This window comes from Mirounga leonina, unplaced genomic scaffold, assembly GCF_011800145.1.
Source record: "Mirounga leonina isolate KUSES-001 unplaced genomic scaffold, KU_Mleo_1.0 Mir_94, whole genome shotgun sequence".
NCBI lineage: Eukaryota > Metazoa > Chordata > Mammalia > Carnivora > Phocidae > Mirounga > Mirounga leonina.
Genome location: NW_023270855.1, coordinates 18,297,653 through 18,316,984, shown reverse-complemented (window position 1 = coordinate 18,316,984; position 19,332 = coordinate 18,297,653). Strand labels below are relative to the sequence as shown.

Here is a 19,332-nt window from a genome sequence, read left to right as displayed (position 1 = left end):
GTTGCCATGGGGATAAACAAATCTGGAAGATACCTGCTGAAAATTTTTCAGTTGCCATAAGACATGCATCCCAAGATTCAGGAATCATACCCTAGAATTATATAAAAATGACAACAGCTGATCCCTGTACAGCATGCATTTTGTGCTGGGCACTGCTCTGGGTGCTTCACATACTTTAGCTCATGTAAATCTCACACCTGACGAAGTAAGTTCCACTGCTCATCTTTGCTCTACAGATGAAGAACCAGAAACACAAACAGGCTCATGATTTGTCCAAAGTCACATAGCTGGTAAGTGGTGAAGGTGGGATTCGAACCCACGAAGTCTGGCTCCAGTCTCAGAGTGTCTGTAACAGTATCTTTTGCAGTGAAATTCTTTTTTGAAGAACAAGGGCAAATAGACACACTTTCAGGCCAATGGGGAAAAGAAAAGATAAAACAGTACTGACCACCAACAGAAATATACTAAAAAATTTCTAAAAGATAAGGGTCTCAAAGAAGAAAAATGAGCCCAGATACAAGAAAGAAGGCGCACAAAGGACATAGTGAACATGTGAGTACATCTGAAAAAACACTTGATTGTGTGAAATAACAATAAGGCTTCTAGAGAAAACACATACATGTCTAATTTCTCTCTTCCTCTGAGATATTCCCCAAACCAGGACTTACTAGTGGTACAGAGGTATTTTTTGGAAGGCCCAAACTCACAAAGACAGGAAAACAGAAAAGCAAAGTGCAATAAAATTGTAGAAGGCAGAAAACAGAAGTGATTGGTTAACTGGTTTTGCATAATGGAGAAATAGGACTTTTAGGCTCATAGTGGAGAAAAGCCTAGAAATGAGTAGATTTGTGGGCGGAATCCTCAGAAAGCTTAGGAATGGGGGTAGCAGGCACATCTGGAAATGGAAAGGAAGTGCAGGAGGTGATAAAATAAGAATTTTAAGCAGCAGATACCCAGATCCTGTCCTCCCCTACAACCAACAGAGGAGAGGCTTATTGTCTAAAGGGGTAAAACACAGGATGTCTTGGCTAGACATTATTCAGCAGATCTTGTGACACATATTGTGAGGAAACAGGTGGATTAAATAAATATATGCATCTTGGACACTGCAATCCTTTAGGCCTCTTCTCCCACCAGGCTCCCAGAATACTTAGTGGTGGCTACTGCCATCCACAGGAGAAGAGCAGATTGTTTTTCCTTCTGGGGAACCTGATTTACCCAAAAGGGAAGAACTAAAAGCCCTGATAGTAAGGGCTCCTAATGAAATTAGTGACTATCATTAACCTCACAGTGACAAGATCCACCATGAAAATGGAGATGTATGTTAGGGTTTAGTTCCCTACACCTTAAGTCTGTGCAAACAACCAAAAATTACCAGATGTATGCAAAAAAAAAAAAATTCATATTTGAAAGATAAAAACCGACCAGCATAAAATAGAAATGAAGCTATTTGGGAAAAACACTTTATATAGGGGAAGCATTTAAAATATAAAGGAAGAAAACCACTCAAAACGCCATATGTATATGAAAAGGTATTACAGCTATTAAACTAGAAACAGATATAAAGAGGAAATTTAGAGTACAAAAAGTCCCTTAAATTGCAAACATAAGACAGCATGTATTAAAAACTCAGTAGAAATGTTCAAAGAAAAGACCTCCAGAACAGATTTCAAGAAGATAAAACTGACAGAGTATTTGATGCATCTCAGTATCTGAGAGGACATTGAGAAAACTAGCCAAAATTTTAGATGACATAGTATAAAACCACAGAAAATTAAGAAATTAAAAAAAAATAAGATTACTAATTTGTGGGAAAAGAAAAATTATGCAAAAAAGAAAAAATAATTAGTAATTATGCTTTGCTACAAAACTCAGCTGAGTTATCATTTACAAAGTCATCATCATGAAAACACTGAATACTGACCTATTTCAAATTTTGATCCAGTAAAATCCTATGATAACATGCCCTATGTTAATGCATATTCAAATATTAATCAACTGGCAATTAGCTTCTTCCCAGCCCCCCAGTTTCAAACAAAGGCAGGTGAAATGTTTATTCACTGTGGAGATTTTGATGAGGGCTGGCTCTAAAACTGACTGGCCTGTGCTCATCTAAGCTCCACCCAGTAAGAGTACAGTAAGTGGAATAAAGTGTCGATTTCCCTATTTTTAATTTTGTGCTTTTGTAAGACTTACGACTTTAAAATGCTATATTTCATAAACCTCATAAAAAGGCAACCTCACATCACTGTGGTGGCAAGATGGTGGTATGAGACTGTTATAGCATCGATTATCAGACTTGATAGTCAAGTAATGCTTAAAACTAAAAAAATCCAGAAGTAGCAATAAAAGCAAGTTATTTATTAAAAAATGAGATAAATATCACAAGAGCCAAAGAGTTGAAAGTAGTTTCCTCTAGGAAAGGAGAAAAAAACAGGATATGGGCAGAAGCCTGCAGTTTTTCTTAAAAAACAAATAAGCAAAAAAAACAAATATAAAAAAGCAAACAAAAACTATGTAGAAGTTTGTACATGCTTACAAATCTATTTCTGATATAAAAGAAAAACTAGAAAATAAAAGGAATAGGATCAGTAATGTCTAATTCATGGCATTAAAAATTTCAATAAAAATATTGGATAACAATAGTACAGTATTCTGGAGAAAGGCAATACAGTTGAAAATACTGCAAAGTCCTCCATTGTTAGAGAGATTAACTGTAGACTTCGTTAAGCATGCATACTGAAACTTCTAGGGCAATTACTAGAAGAAAATAAATAACGTGTCTAACTTTCAGTGTTACTGAGGGGGGAAGAAATTCTTAATCAGTCCAAAGAGAAGAAAACAAAAAAATCAGAATATATTAATAGAGCAATATCAATATATTAACACCTTAATTCTGAGGCAAACAATTTATTAGGGATAGCTGGTCATCTCATGTTAACCAAAAATATTCCTATTGTAAATTTTTGTACATCAATAATTCACTAGGGCGCCTGGGTGGCTCAGTTGGTTAAGCGACTGCCTTCGGCTCAGGTCATGATCCTGGAGTCCCTGGATCGAGTCCCGCATCGGGCTCCCTGCTCGGCGGGGAGTCTGCTTCTCCCTCTGACCCTCCTCCCTCTCATGCTCTCTGTCTCTCATTCTCTCTCTCTCTCTCAAATAAATAAATAAAGTCTTAAAAAAAAAAATAATTCACTAAATATACAAGGCAAAAATATAGAAATATTAGGATAAACAGAAATCTATCATTGTATGAAAGTGATTGTTAGATAAAGCATCAGTAATGAGATATACAATTTCAGCAACACAATTAACAAGTTTAACCCAATGAATATATGGAGAACACTGCTCTGATCAATGAGGAACTAAGGTTAGAAATCAGTAACAAGGAGGGCTGGGTGGCTCAGTCAGCAAAGCATCTGCCTTCGACTCAGGTCATGCTCCCGGAGTCCTGGGATCCAGTCTCATGTTGGGTTCCCAGCTCACTGGGGAGCCTGATTCTCCCTCTGCCCATCCCTCACCCCACCCCCACTCATGCCTCTCTGGCACATACAAGCGCTCTCTCTCAAATAAATAAAATCTTTAAAAAAAATAGAAATCAGTGACAAAAGATGTCTAGGAAAACTCCATTATGTTTGGAAATTCAAAAACACATATCTGATAACTCACAGATCCAAGAGAAAATCGTAATGAAATTATAACATTTGTAAAACTGAACCATAATAAATACGGTATATGTCAAAACCCTGGTTGACAGCTGAAACTATGATTTCAGGAAACTTTGAAGCCACACATATTTGTGTTAGAACCGAAGAATGGTAGGAAAATAACCATATAACTTAAGTGATTAAAAAAGGAAACATGAGGGGTGCCTGGGCGGCTCAGTTGGTTAAGCGACTGCCTTCGGCTCAGGTCATGATCCCGGAGTCCCGGGATCGAGTCCCACATCGGGCTCCCTGCTCGGCGGGGAGTCTGCTTCTCCCTCTGACCCTCCTCCCTCTTGTGCTCTGTCTCTAAAATAAATAAATAAAATCTTAAAAAAATAAAATAAAATAAAATAAAATAAAAAAGGAAACATGAAATCATCTAAGAAGTGGGAAAGAGCAATGAGAAGAAAATGAACGAAATACAAAGATTCAAAAGTGAACAATAATGCCAAGTTCTGACAAGTTTGATTAAAAAGAGTTCTGAAATAATACTTGGAATGAAACAGGGAATGTGCATATAAAGCAGAGATAAGAATGATAATAAAAGGAATGTTTTGATACAACTTTTTGCCAATGCATTAGATAACATAAAATTCCTAGAAAAACCACAACTTTGCATAAAGAGAAAGACCATATGATTCACTCAATAGTTAAAATATTTCCTCAGTGAAAACTCCAAGTCCAGATGGTTTTATTTGTAAGTTCTACTTCTTATTTAAGGAACAGATAATTCCAATATTTCTCAAACTTTTCTAGGTGCTATAAAAATAAGAAATAGTCTCCAGCTCATGTTTAGAGGTGAACATAAATTTGATACTAAAGTTAAAGAAAGGATAGTATAAGAGAGAATATAAAAAGAAAATCTCCTATATGAATATATATGCAAAAATGCAAAATAAAATATTGGCAAATACCTACCATCCACTTATTTAAAAAACTTACATAAAAGCCAAGATGAAACTAACCCAGGAACAGAAGCTTGGTTTATATTAAAAACTGTTTACTACATTAACAGTTTAAAGAAGAAAAACAGCATGACTATCCCAATAAAAGTAGGAAAAGCACTTAGACATAAAGCATTCATGATAAAAACTAACCTGGAGAGGATCTGCCTTAACTTGATAAAGAGCATTAACAAAATCTATAGGATGCATCATATCAAATGGTGAAATGTTACTCTTAATTCATTTTCTTTAAAATCAGAAGCAAGATAGGAATATCTACCATCAATGTATTTAACACTGTATTAGGCTAGAGAAAGTGCAGTCATATAAAAAGATATAAAAGATGCAAGAGTTGATAAGAAAACAGAAACTCTCATTATTTGCAGATAATATAATTCTCCAAAAACGTTCAAAGAAACCAAAGACAATGATCATACATTGCATTCTAGGTGGTTAAGAATGGACTCTTCAATCAACTGGACTGCTAAGTTGACTTCCCATATTAGAATAAAATAAATGAGTACTTCTATCTCACATGATATCCAAAATCAATTCCAGATAATTAAACACTTAAATATAAAGAGCATAACATTAAACTTTTATAAGTACATTCAGGAGAATGTCTTTACCACGTCAGGATAAGGGAGAAAAATTTTTAAACAACTCGTAACAGAACATAAGCTATAAAGAAAAAGACTGATACTTTAATTCAAAATTAAATGTGAATTAAATTAAAATTTGTTCATCATTTGACAGCATCAAGGGAAAAACAAAACAAAACAAGCCACTAAAAAGAAGATGATTAATTGAAAGTGTACAAAGAAATCCTGCCCCCCCCAAAAAAACTAGATCACAGAAACATTAATGGTCACCAAACATAGAAAAGGAGCTTAACATCATTGTAATCACAGAAATGCGAATTAAACCATAGTGAAATACAATTTTATATTCACTAGATTTGCACAAATTTAAAAAACGAACAAGCATTGGCAAGGATGTAGATCAAGATACTCACAAACATAATGTTGAGGGGACAAAAACGTTGTTGATGTATGCATACCGTATGATGCCACTGTATAAAAGTTTAAAAGATTAAAAAAGTAAAACAATTTAACATGCTATTTAGAAAAATACACATGTGTATTCAAAGGATTAAAAAAACACATTTAATTCAGAATAGTGAATACCTATTGAGAGGGGAAGCGAGTGAAGGAAATGTCAGGAGGGTGAGTTAGCACGTAGGGTTTTTTTTTTTATTTTTTTATTGTTATGTTAATCACCATACATTACATCATCAGTTTTTGATGTAGTGTTCCATGATTCATTGTTTGCGCATAACACCCAGTGCTCCATGCAGAACGTGCCCTCTTTAATACTCATCACCAGGCTAACCCATCCTCCCACCCCCCTCCCCTCTAGAACCCTCAGTTTGTTTTTCAGAGTCCATCGTCTTTCATGGTTCGTCTCCCCCTCCGATTTCCCCCCTTCATTCTTCCCCTCCTGCTATCTTCTTCTTCTTTTTTTTTCTTAACATATATTGCATTATTTGTTTCAGAGGTACAGATCTCTGATTCAACAGTCTTGCACAATTCACAGTGCTCACCATAGCACATACCCTCCCCAATGTCTATCACCCAGCCAATCACCAGTTTGTTTCCTGAGATTAAGAATTCCTCATATCAGGGGCGCCTGGGTGGCTCAGTGGGTTAAGCGACAGCCTTTGGCTCAGGTCATGATCCTGGAGTCCCTGGATTGAGTCCCGCATCTGGCTCCCTGCTCAGCAAGGAGCCTGCTTCTCCCTCTGACCCTCCCCCCTCTCATGTGCTCTCTCTCTCTCTCATTCTCTCTGTCTCAAATAAATAAATAAAATCTTTAAAAAAAAAAAAAAAGAATTCCTCATATCAGTGAGGTCATATGATACATGTCTTTCTCTGACTGACTTATTTCGCTCAGCATAACACCCTCCAGTTATAGCAGCAATGTCCACAGTAGCCAAACTGTGGAAAGAGCCAAGATGTCCATCGACAGATGAATGGATAAAAAAGATGTGGTATATATATACAATGGAATATTATGCAGCCATCAAAAGGAATGAGATCTTGCCATTTGCAATGACATAGCAGGTAGGTTTAATTAACTTCAAATGCTTTAAATCTAGGGTGCCTGGGTGGCTCAGTTGGTTAAGCGACTGCCTTTGACTCAGGTCATGATCCCAGGGTCCCAGGATCGAGTCCCACATCGGGCTCCCTGCTCATTGGGGAGTCTCCTTCTCCCTCTGACCCTCCCCCCTCTCATGCTCTCTCTCTCTCATGCTCTCTCTCAAATAAATGAATACAATCTTTTAAAAAAATTCTTTAAATCTTGAGTGGTAGCTACACAGACATTCTTTACAATTTCTCCATGCCGCTTGTACATGTAATATAATTCATGATTAAAAATATACTGCAGCACAAAATGGCCAAAATAAAAACATTTTAATAAAGAATTATAAGAAATTCAGGAATAAGACAAATAAAACTAATTATTAATAAAGCAAAGATATTTGGGAATTTGGAGGTACTATCCTAACCTGCTGTGATTGGAATTAAGAATTTGGAAAAACATTTTCAAATATATTAAGCAAGTATCAAAAATTATACAATGTAACATAACAGCAAATAATTGAGAAGGCCTGTAACTCAAACATTGCATCACTTTACATATTTCTCCCTTCCATGGGTTTCCTAACTGTTGTATAAGTAACCTACTAGAAGGGGTTGAGAATGACTACAAAAAGCAGACTTCTTAAATTATGAATGGCCTTTCACTTTGATTTTATTACAAACACTATTTTCAAGCAACTTGAAAATTAAGATGAAATTTCTTTGCATTTTTACCAGCTTTAAAAGTGATATATTGACTATACTTTCATTTACTCATTTATCCATGAAGCACAATTTAAATATTTTCTTCATGACAAATAGAAACAAAAAAGTATTACTAAGTATGCAAACATAATCAAGAGAGGAGACATATAGTGAACAATTAGGACATTTTTCAGTGTCAACATGTTACCCTCTATTTGCCGGCAGCTTAAAAGACAGTCAAAATTCCCCTGAAGTCACGAGCATCTTACTAATACGAGAGTCTTGATCCTAATTCCTTCTTCAGTTAATGTATCACATTCCTTCAAAGCTGCCAAGTTAAAGCAGTGCTCTCTTATAACTGGTAATTTTGAAATCTCTGATACATTAAATATCTCCCACTTCTTTTCCCACTGTCCTTGGTTTCTTTACCAGAAACCTATATCTCAACTATATGAATTTAAAAATACATTTTTTACCTTTCCAATCTAATGTGGCATTAGGCTAAGAATACCCAAAATTCCTTCCTGTAACTTCCCAAAAACACTTATGAACTGCCCCCACCCCTGCTAACTGCAAAAGCAAACCAAGCCAAAGAATCTCATTGTCCACTAAGACAACTAAGCAATCTCATGTCCAAGCATCAGAACAAGTAAAACTTGTGAGGCAGATGAAGAAAGACTGTGGGGAAACCTTAGGAACTAAATGGAACATCCTGGGTTTTCTTTATGAAAGATGGAATTCCCAATGAAGGTCAAAAGATACTTTGTCTCCCATTCACGGCATATATCCTGATAGGGTGCATCCCAAGTAAGAAAGTCAAAGACAGTACCAAACAAACAAACAAACAATGGACAACTTTTTTCAAAGTTTTTAGTGGGTGTGCAAAGACTGAAAGGTCCGGTCACTCTTATGCAGGCCCATTTCTCAGGGATGTGTCTGAAGAGAGCAAGCTGGAGGGATAAGGTAATGTCTTCCTCTGAGCTGAAGAGCAGCTTGCTTAGTGCTTCCTATAAAAGAGGTGGGGTCTCTAAGCCCAGTGTTCCTCAGCTGTGGCTGTGGCATCTATCCCAGCCATATCTTATCACCTCTATGGGACTTGAGGGCAAGGGGAACTGCAGCATGCTCCTTGCTGTGCCGAGAGTAATAACACTTTTTGTCACGGACCCAGGAATATCATGTCTTCTGCTAGCATCTGTGAAATTGCAGTAAGCCAGCTTATTAGCTTGTAAGTAGGGTAAATAAAATCCCAGACTTAACAACTTTATCCCATTTTGCCTATAAAGTACTGGCTAGGAAGTAGGGGAAGACTGGAAGAGGCATGATGTAGTTTTAGAAGTATTTCCAAACAAGCCATTCTCTCTATGAAGGATAGTTAATTATACTTCTTCAGATATTACAACATATCAAGAATCTATATTAGAAAAATACCACTGTATAAAAGAAGTGATGTATTTGGTGAAAGACTCCTAAAATAGGGAATTAGCGTGGGAATTGTACATTCTCCTACGGATCTGAGAAGAGAGCTCTTCATGTAGAGAAGCAAGCAGGGCCAAGGGAATTCCCTGACACCACTTGTTGATAAAGGCAGGCTTTGGATAAAATTTGCTTTAGAGTGCACTGAAAATATTAAGCATAAAAATGAAAACACCAAATGGGAGTAGGAAAAAGACTGCCTGTAGATCCAAAAGAGCATTTCAGAAAACTGACTGTATCTTCAAAAGAAAACAAATAGATATGGCCTCAGTAAATCAGGAACAGAAATTCATAGGAAGGAACAGCATGAGATAAAGAGTATTTCAAGAAATAGGACAAAAAAATCCAAGATACAGAGTATTAGTGCTTTTTTAAAATATAAATAAATCACACGTAAAACTAAAAGATATAGGGCACCTGGGTGGCTCAGTTGGTTAAGCGACTGCCTTCGGCTCAGGTCATGATCCTGGAGTCCCGGGATTGAGTCCCGCATCGGGCTCCCTGCTCAGCGGGGAGTCTGCTTCTCCCTCTGACCCTCCTCTCTCTCATGCTCTCTGTCTCTCATTCTCTCTCTCGCAAATAAATAAAATCTTTATAAATTATAAATAAATAAAAAAATTTAAAAAAACAAAAAACTAAAAGATATAAAAGAAGGAAAATTTCCAGAACTGTGTACACAATATGCAAGTATGATAAACTAATTTTTCACGTTCTAAGCAAAGTAAATTAAAAGAAAGCTAAATCTAGCTGTTTGCTGGAAATATGCATGTTTTTAACTAAAGGGATGAAGAAAAAATGATCTCGTACGCAAGCAACACGAGACAAAAAAAGAAAAAAGAAAAAGAAAAAAGGAGTAGGTGGTGAGCTCCCAAGAAATAGAAGTGATTCTGACCCCAGACTTGTGTTCAGCAACACTAATTCCAGAAGACAACAGAACACCACATTGGAATTCTTTGACAGTTTGGGATCCAACCTTCGCACCAACCAAAAGGTGTCTTCATACTTAAGTCAATATAATGACATTCTTTAAAATGCAAGAGGATGAAACATAGTTATATTTTTAAATGTAACTTATTAACTGTTAAATATTTAAAAATTGAGAAATTAAAAAAATTAGAATGCAAGAATGGGAAGAGGTCTTGTGGCTGGCATTGCAACTAGGTAAAACATTGATATCTGATAGATTCTGGTAAAATTCTGGTTAAAAACAATATGCATATATAAAATTATTCATGAGAAAAATATTATATGTATACTTTTTATATATAGACACACATGCATATATACATAATACCTAATAATGCCCTGTGTGTTTGTGTGTGTATATGAAAATGGCATATGTATGGAAATGGCGTAATAAGAATTTAAATCAATGACCACAGAAATCACCAACAGCAATGTATACAGGAAGGAGAAAAAAGGGAACTGAACTTGTTTAAAATGAAAAATAATTTAGATTTAAAATTATGGCTACTAGAGAAATATATACAAAACACCTTGGTAAACTTACAGGCAAACTTAAATTTGCATAATATAAATCTAACATCTAGCTTTCAAAATACCCAAGGAAGATACAGCTTTAAATCAGAGAACCAGAAACACTGTTCACAGGCGAAAACAAAGTGAAAACAATGGAAAGAGCAAATAAGTATGAAAAACAGAGCACACAGAATATTGTATCAAAAGCAAAACCAACCATCGTCATTATAAAACAGAAAGCTACAGAATAAGCCATGCATTAAATGACACATCATCAATTTATTAATGGCTTGTGGCTGTGGAGAGAGAATACTACCACATTATAAGAACACATGCATTCCAATTTCAGAATTACTGAGGTATAAAGAACTAAAAAACCTCAGAACCAAGATAATCCTGATAATGCATTACAGAATACAAAATATACAGCTAAAACAAAGGAAGAGACTATAGTAAGAAGAAACAAAAAGTAGAAAGTAGTCAAAAGATATATCAGGAAGATAAAAACTAAATGAGGTCTCTGGTCTCTATTCTAAATTCCCTGGAGGAAGAAAGTGATTTTCTCAGGTTGGGCCATGAGTTCACCCAGGTCCAATTAACCCTGGTACAAAGTTGGCTTCCAGAGCCAGGCCTGAGTGAGGGTTACCCCGAAGGTTATTTTGAGCTGGGCCAAACTGCAAGGGAGGTCGACAAAATGTCACATTCTTTTCTTTTTCATTGTCCTTGTTTCTTCAGTATTTTCAGATTTGTCATATATAATTCTCTAATTTCAATGCTCTCTGAGAGCAAGGACCATGTCTAACGATTCTTTCATTTTCTTTTCAGTTCAAATACAATATAAAACACAGCGTGGTTACTCAACAAACATATTCTTAACTGGATTCTTTTTCCTGTCCTAAATAGAATCCTTACAAAAATAGTAAAATGGAAAACATACCCACACACATTTTAAGCTCTGATTTGTACAGTACCTAGAGATCCAAAAGATCATAGTGAATTGTTCCCTCAACCTATTTATTCAATTAATAAAATCCACGTATTGTTTCTGAAATCCAAAATGACCACACAAACTCAGTTATTTTAAACGTTGAACTTGCTGGACATTATGACCATAAACTTACAGGCAAATTGGAGTTTAGCTTCTCTGCTGACTATTGTTCCAAGTGAATTTGTTGCGAAACACTGGTAACTTCCTGTATCCCAATTTCTGTTGGGGTTAATAACCACAAGATTTCCTCCATTCAACTTATAACGATATTCCATACTCAGATTAATATCACTTCCATTGAGCTGCCATCTGTAAAACAAATGTCAAGGTTTTTCCCCTCTTAGTATATTTAAATTAAAAAAAAAAAAACTACATTATAAAATCCACTTTAAACATCACCTCTCTTATAAATGAAAGGCAATAAATATATTATTCCACTGTGACGTATCTGAAGCTCAAACATGGCTCGTTTATCAGAAACAAAAGGTTCAAGCATAGTAGAAAGCACAACAGATTAGCATCTAAAAGTTAAAGATTTTTCACGATTTTCTGAAGAGGTGAGAATAATTTGTTCACCAGGGGAAGAATAAGGCTAGGTCTGTATAGGCAGAGATGAAGTAGAAAGTGGAGGTAATTACCTCATGTACTTCAGGCCGATCTCATGCTGCCGATGAAGGGGGGAAAGAGCACACTCCTTTGATTTATTCAGACTGACTGAGCACATTTAATAAATTAATTGGATAAGTGCTCAAATATCCATTTCAATTTGTCTGGGTAAATACCCATCCCTGAGGCACTCTCCACTCTTCTCAGCCATCACAATGCTATTTACTAAATGGTACACTGCAGTAAAAAACCCTAAATGCCACCTAGGGGGTCTCACACAGTAAAGACACTAACCCCAGAGCCATATTTATCAATGGGAAGCCAGAAGAAAAAAGGAAAAAGAAAAGATGCTGGGTTTTAAACAAGAGTTTTTAAACAGAAAAACCAGGGTTCTTTTTTTAAAGATTTATTTATTTGAGAGAGAGAGAGAAGGAGAAAGAGCAGGGGGATGGGCAGAGGGAGAGACAGAATCTCAAGAAGACTCCCTGCTGAGTGTGGAACCCGACAAGGGGCTCAATCTCATGACCCTGAGATCATGACCTGAACCGAAGTTGGAGGCTTAACTGACTGAGCCACCAAGGTGCCCCCAGAAAAAAAAGTTTTTAAACAGTGAGTATACCTGACACATCAAAGTCACCTTTAAAAACTCAGAAATATCCCAGTCTCAAGAACACATCCATTGTATAAATTAGAGCCATCTACCTCCTAGAAGACTTGATTTTTATATTAAAAAGAAACCACTATCAGTTCTATAAAATTTTTGTGTATTATAACAACAATCATCCCAGTTGCTCTTTGTAACTTTGAGAAGGTGGGTAATCTAATACTCATTTTATAAATGAAGATTTTGATAAAAATCTTGAGTGAGATGTCAACTGTCCCCAAGTAATGCATTGTTGGATCAGAAGTAGTCCTCATCTGAACTCTCTAGCCCACAGTCCTTTTATCATTTCATATGCCATCTAAAAATTGTTGCATTAATATATAAAATATTTAACCTGACCATATTACATGCTCTAAAAGCAAATAAAGACATGAAATGTTAACATTATCACAAATGAAAGTATGCAAACTTAAATGAAATATTAGACAGCTGTGAAAATGTATGAACTTAGCATGGAAAAGTCTCATAAAGAATCATGAAGCATTTTATAAAATAAAAATTGATACCATTTATATAAAGTTTTAAAACATATGAAAAATGATAAACCTCCACTTTAAGGTATTTTAAAGCTCTCATGGAAAGAAAGTGGGGTATGTTCAAGGGGCAAATACTAGGAAATTTGGGTTTTTGGTTTTATTTCTTGAGGAGTGGTTATATGGATGTTCATCATTGGACTAGATTATATGTTTATATCATTTTCTATATCTGAATAATACACAATAAAGTTTTAATGATAAAAGCCATGGGAAATGAACAAATGTGTAAGTTCAGCCCCATGTTTTAATGAGTTCTCAGGCAGGTACACATGCAAAGAAACAACATGGGGAAGACATAGTCCTACACATTCTGGGCTTGACTTTCAGTAAATAAATAGGGCAGTAAATCACAAATGGGTGGGTTGAATTTTTAAGATGTAAAAGGTTTTCAGTTTCTGAGCAATTTCATGCTTGCAGTGGGAAAAAGTTCTCTGAACTCAAACCAGAAAAGATGTTGATAATCTCACATACTTTTTAATGGGAGACTCTCATGACAAAGGGTACTTGGTGTTACAGTTTGCATGGGAAAAAAGGATTTTAGCTCTAGAGTTGGAATGTTTATGGCCTGACTAAGCATGCCTGATGGCTTCATTTGAAAATTGTGCTTTTGTGTTTAGCCGATGAATAATAAAGGTACAGTGGCTATGTGGAAAATTGTAAAGATAAATAAAAATATGGAGAAGCACTTCTTCTTGCCTATTTAATAGCTGGAAAGATTTAAGAGATCATAATGTATGTGGGAGAATACTTTATTTCAGTAAATGTCTAAGATCTAAAAGCTATCATCCCAAAGCTTTGACTACACAACTAAAATGGAAAAGATTTTTTTATGCATAAATGTTTACTATTTCCTTTAGCTCAATCTTCATCATATAGACTGAATCCCTAGATTATTTCACTATGTGAAAAGGCAAAATCTACTCTCTTTTAAATGTTTCTGCTATACCAAAAGTAAGAGTGTTTTTGCTTTAGCAAACTCTTCAGAGCTAAGACTGACACGACATACCTGAAAGAATGTTAATTTTCTTTTAACAAGGTGATACAATTATTTCTCTCCTTCTTAACACTATTCATCATTAACTGGACCTCATCCCCAGGTGATATAAAATTTCTCAATATCTTATTAAACATTAATTGTTTTTCCTCTTGTTGAAAGTATGTGAATTAAAAAGGGCTGTATTTATTTAAATTCTGAAATATGTAAGGAATCTCTGGGCCTGAAATTCCAAAAATTATCATATCCTGAGAAAACAGTGTACTTATGTTCCCAATGCAAAATATTCATATCTGGGCCTGATTTCTAAATATTTCTGAGATTTTCTTCTGTACAAGAAACATTCAGGAAAACTGAAGGCAGACTCCTTTTACAAAGTATGTGTCCAATAAATCTACAAATTAGATTAATTTTCTTTGCAGTAAATTGTAATCAACTGTTCAGAGTTCATGAACATAACTTGTAGTAATAAAGTGTAACAGGTGAATGGCACATTTAGGCCATGAATTTGGGAAGCTTTTAGAAATAGATACTATCTTTTAGCTTTGTACATTGACAATTCTTTGTAAAAAAAAAAAAATGCAGATGTCCACTTTCATGAATAAAATGTGAAGTTCATGAGAACCTATCTAAAGTTTCGGAATGAAATCTTTTTGAAATGACAAAATTGTTTAAAAATTCATAAAAATAACATTTGCATGCCCAAATTCCATTCCAAAAGGCTTAATGCAGTGATCCGGAACAAAAGAAGACCCTCTCATGGCTCTTGGGGCTGCATACACTAGCATTTCAACCCTATAACATTTACATTGTGCTCTAGAAACAGACTAACCTTGTAGCTTTAGCTCAGTGGTAAATGTCACAAGATTAAGCACCTTTGTATAATCATCATGTTGTAACACTCTTGAATGATCTTATAAGTTCACTGCCAGCCTTCAGTGTTCAAACGTTCATTCTACACAAATTAGGATTTGCCTTTAGAATCCACAAGTGAGAAATGGTTTAATATTCATATTTTACAAATCTACTGATCCTCAGGCAATGAGCTCTCATCCCCTTGCATTTCTCGGTGTGGAGGTTATATGTGAATTTGCTTCTGGGCCAATACATAGAAGTTGGGAGCTGGAATAAGAAGTCCTGGGCTTCACACTCTACTAGCCTACCTGAGACAACATGAATTTGATCAATCCACTTCTCCTAAAATCTCATCTCCATCCTCTACACAACAGGGTGCTGGTATCTCCTCACTGGAGGGAGGCTGGGCAGGTAGAGTAAGGAGACTGGGCCAAGCCTATTCAATGGAATGGTGGAAGTCTATGGCTAATTTCCCCCTAAACATTTTTTTTTTTTTTTTGGATAGAATTTCTTTAAAACATCATGCATGCCCTTGAGCCAACAGGTTTTGAATTTTGAATATAACAGCATAAGGTACCTGACATAGGAGCTATTACAACCGGCAATTGCTACTTTTTCATGATGAAAACTATACTTGTTACTCCTGGGAAAGACACTAAAACATCAGTGACTGAGGATATAAGAACAACTGCCTTCCAAAACAAAGAACAAACTATGTGTAAGAGTGTGCATGTGTGTCTGTGTGTGTGTGCAAACATGAATTTATATGATAAGTTAAATCAGTATGAAAAGCCTAAACTTTCAGAGTTGAAAAGTGCTTTTGAAAGCATGACCTCCAATTAACAATGACTGAACCACTGCTGAGTTCCCACCGTCAGCTATAATAGGAGGAGCACGGTAGGTGCTTATAGAATTTTCCTGAGTGGAGTAACCTAGCCATAACTAACCTCCATATAGTCACCCCTCACTGTTGTCATCCATATTAGCAATTAACATCTCAAAGATGAGGAATGAATGCATATTTATTTTCATTTACCTTATTAGTTATTATTTAATTACATTACTAGTTATTACAGGAGATGGCAAGTCTTACACAAAACCTCACTAGCATGAACAACAATCATGAATATAAGCATAGATCTATCTCGTCAGTATAACTTAAGGCACCAAGCCCTAACCAGGGTCTTTCACTACAACACGACAACAAGGTTAGAGACTGTTGTTACCCTTTGAAACTGAAACTAACAAAACTGAGTGACTTCAGGGAGTTTTCAAAATAATCCCCGAATATAATTTACCTCACAGTTGTTTATACAAAGGTAATGTCCTTCAGGACATCTATACTTCCACACCAAATCTGGTCAGGAAAATGGAAATACGAACCATATGCGGGTGAAAAACGAATATCACATGTTAGACTTCAACATAAAACAAAGCGAGAAGAACAAAATAGTTTACTGAAATCTTTAGGGAGCGGGGCTAGGTTTGGGAAATAAGCCCACACTGAACACTTGTTAAATCAACAGGCAATACTTTATTTGGGGTTTGACAGGAAAATTAGGAATTTAATCACAGAAGCAATTTGTGGTTTTAGATGCGGCTTTCAAGTTAATAAGCAAATGCATTTGTGTTCAAATGCAATGTTTGTTAATATGTTTACTGAAGTGATGAGAATAATTGCAGCCCTTGAAAGAATGAATGTTCAAATTTGCATATTCAATACTTTATCCAAAAATAACTAGTTAGGCTTCAGCAATAATTGCCAAAGATATAAATGAGTTAAATTGCAATGCTGTGTTTTTAAAAATTAAGTTTTTAAAATGTGTTTTAGGACATAGATTCCCATTTCTCACTCATTGATAAATTTTAAGCATATATATTTAAGAAAAAAAAAGCAACACTGGGACTAAAAGCAACTCTTCAGTTTACAGAGTTACAGCTTGGTTTAAATTGATCAGTGATTGCCTTAAAATTATTCCTACGAGAATTACAGAAGAAGTTTGCTATTCCTGCCTTCTCTGCATCCATTTTTGCTCTTTCTGGTAGCAGTACCCCCTCACTCCTTTTGAAGAGGCCGCTCCTCACGTGACCTGGCCTGGCCACTCAGAACAATCCATGTCTCTGCCTCGGTGATTAGTTAAGAATACGAATGTGGAATGTGACCCAACTGATTTAACTTGGTTTTGACCATTATGTGTTTCCCTTCCTCCTCATCCCACTTCAAAAACACAAGTAAGAAGAACAACAAATGATGTGAATTAAATTTTACACTTCCATCTGTGATATCTAAAACCTAACTTCTACACTTTTCTTGGGTTATCGATTGCTCACACTATTAGCTATGTTTTTATTTCACCTTTTTTCTGACACCATTCGGGACTTTTGATGACACTAGCAGGAAGGATGCCCTCTTTTTCCAGCTGTTACGGGGAGGATATAAGTAAGCCTCTTGTTCTTTGTCACTTCATGGGCGATCTATCTTAAAATGGAGCCAATAAACGGAATCAATCCAAACTTAAGAATATGCTATAAAAATGTACTATTGACTACTTCTAACCCTCTGATCCTTCATGGCATTCTTGACTCCTAAACATGATCTAATTCCAAATTTGCTTTGTTTTCCCCCATTAACTTCATTCCCCCCCTTTTTTTTCATGCTCCACTTTGGCAGGCACTGTTTGCTAGGCATTTGGAAGGTAAGGATGAAGAACACACTGTCCTCAACTTTAAGGGAGTTATATCTTACACCAAGGCATTATCGCACATTTCATTTTGTTAAGTTTTATCATACAGGTAGGCACAGGGTACAATGGGCATCATCGGAGCATGGGGCCCAGCACAGAGGATATTAGGAAGGTTTCATGACAGAGACAGTAATGCAGACAAGTTTAAAATGTCCTGTAAGAGATGCTGTCTCCCTCTGTTTCCCTCACGTACTACAGATATTCTTTACTTTTTAATGGTTAGCAATCATTCCAACCATGTGAACATCTCATTGCTCTTAGTGGCTGACTATGAGTGTGGGGACCAGAAATCATCAGCTGGAGAAATCAGGATGCTAAAAGTTGTTGAGCATGAACAAAAACACAGAGAATCAGGCCTAGTAACCCAGCAGAAAGGATTGTATCTCTTTAAGGGCCAGGAGAATTTAGAGGAACAAAAACTCTTATTTGCCATGAAGCAAGCATAAAAGTGAAATAACAGTGACATCAGATCTTACATGACAACAAGATACATGTAAGAGACAAACTGCCTATAATAAAAAATTATACTTAAAATATATATTGGATATTATTATATAGAATATAGATTATATTATACACGGTCCATATGCTATATTCTATATTATATATGTAGAAAATACAGCATGTACAAATACAGTACATATATAGAGACATATATTACTCTATGTGGTATCACGTACAGTATTATGCGGAGTGTGCATACATATGTGTGTGTGACTATGTATGTATAGACCAACAATGACCTCAAATTTTACTTCCTTACATTTTACTCTTTCAATAAATGGTGAGCAGAAATTAGTCTCTTTTATTTTCCTTTCCTATCTTGTACTGAATGCATTTAGTAGACTTGGTAAATTCCATTATCGGGAACTATACCTAAAAGGGAGAAACTGTGGCCAGGGAACATGATATTTTGCAATGACATTTAGTCGTTATATTGTTCACAATGTACTTCATTAACAGAGTTTACTTATCATATAGAGCTGGAAGAAAATAATGTTGTGATTATTTCCTTTTTAGGAGAAAAAACAGAAAAGCTATGGTTTCAAGGGTCAATCTAGAGCAGTGCCATCCAAAAGAACTTTCTGGAAGCATAAAAATGGTCATCGGTTCCTTCTAGTACAGTAGCTATTAGCCACACATGCCTACTCAGCACTTGAGATAAGGCTGAGTAGGGGCGCCTGGTGGCTCTATTGGTTAAGCATCTGCCTTTGGCTCAGGTCATGGTCTCAGGATCCTGGGATCAAACCCCACGTCAGGCTCCCTGCTCAGTGGGGAGTGTGCTTCTCCTTCTGCTCCTCCCCCCCCACTCATGCTCTCTGTCCTTCTCTCTCTCTCAAATGAATAAATAAAATCTTAAAAAAAAGAAAGAAAGAAAGAAAGAAAGAAGGCTGCCTTGACTGAGGAAATACATTTTTAACTTAACTAATCTAAATCTATAGGGTCAACTTCTGGCTACTGGCTACCATATTGGACAACATAGATCTTAAGTCTCA

General features: G+C 35.9%; 1 protein-coding gene across 1 annotated transcript in view; it reads right to left on the bottom strand.

Annotated features, from left to right (window-relative positions):
* Nucleotides 1-11,746, bottom strand: part of CNTN3 (contactin 3) — a 213,598-nt gene extending 201,852 nt beyond the window's left edge. Inside the window, exon 1 of the mRNA XM_034997209.1 lies at nt 11,571-11,746. Within this exon, the coding sequence (XP_034853100.1) occupies nt 11,571-11,712 (142 nt within the window). The 5' untranslated portion in view covers nt 11,713-11,746. The remainder of the gene's footprint in view (nt 1-11,570) is intronic.
* Nucleotides 11,747-19,332: the final 7,586 nt, after the last annotated feature.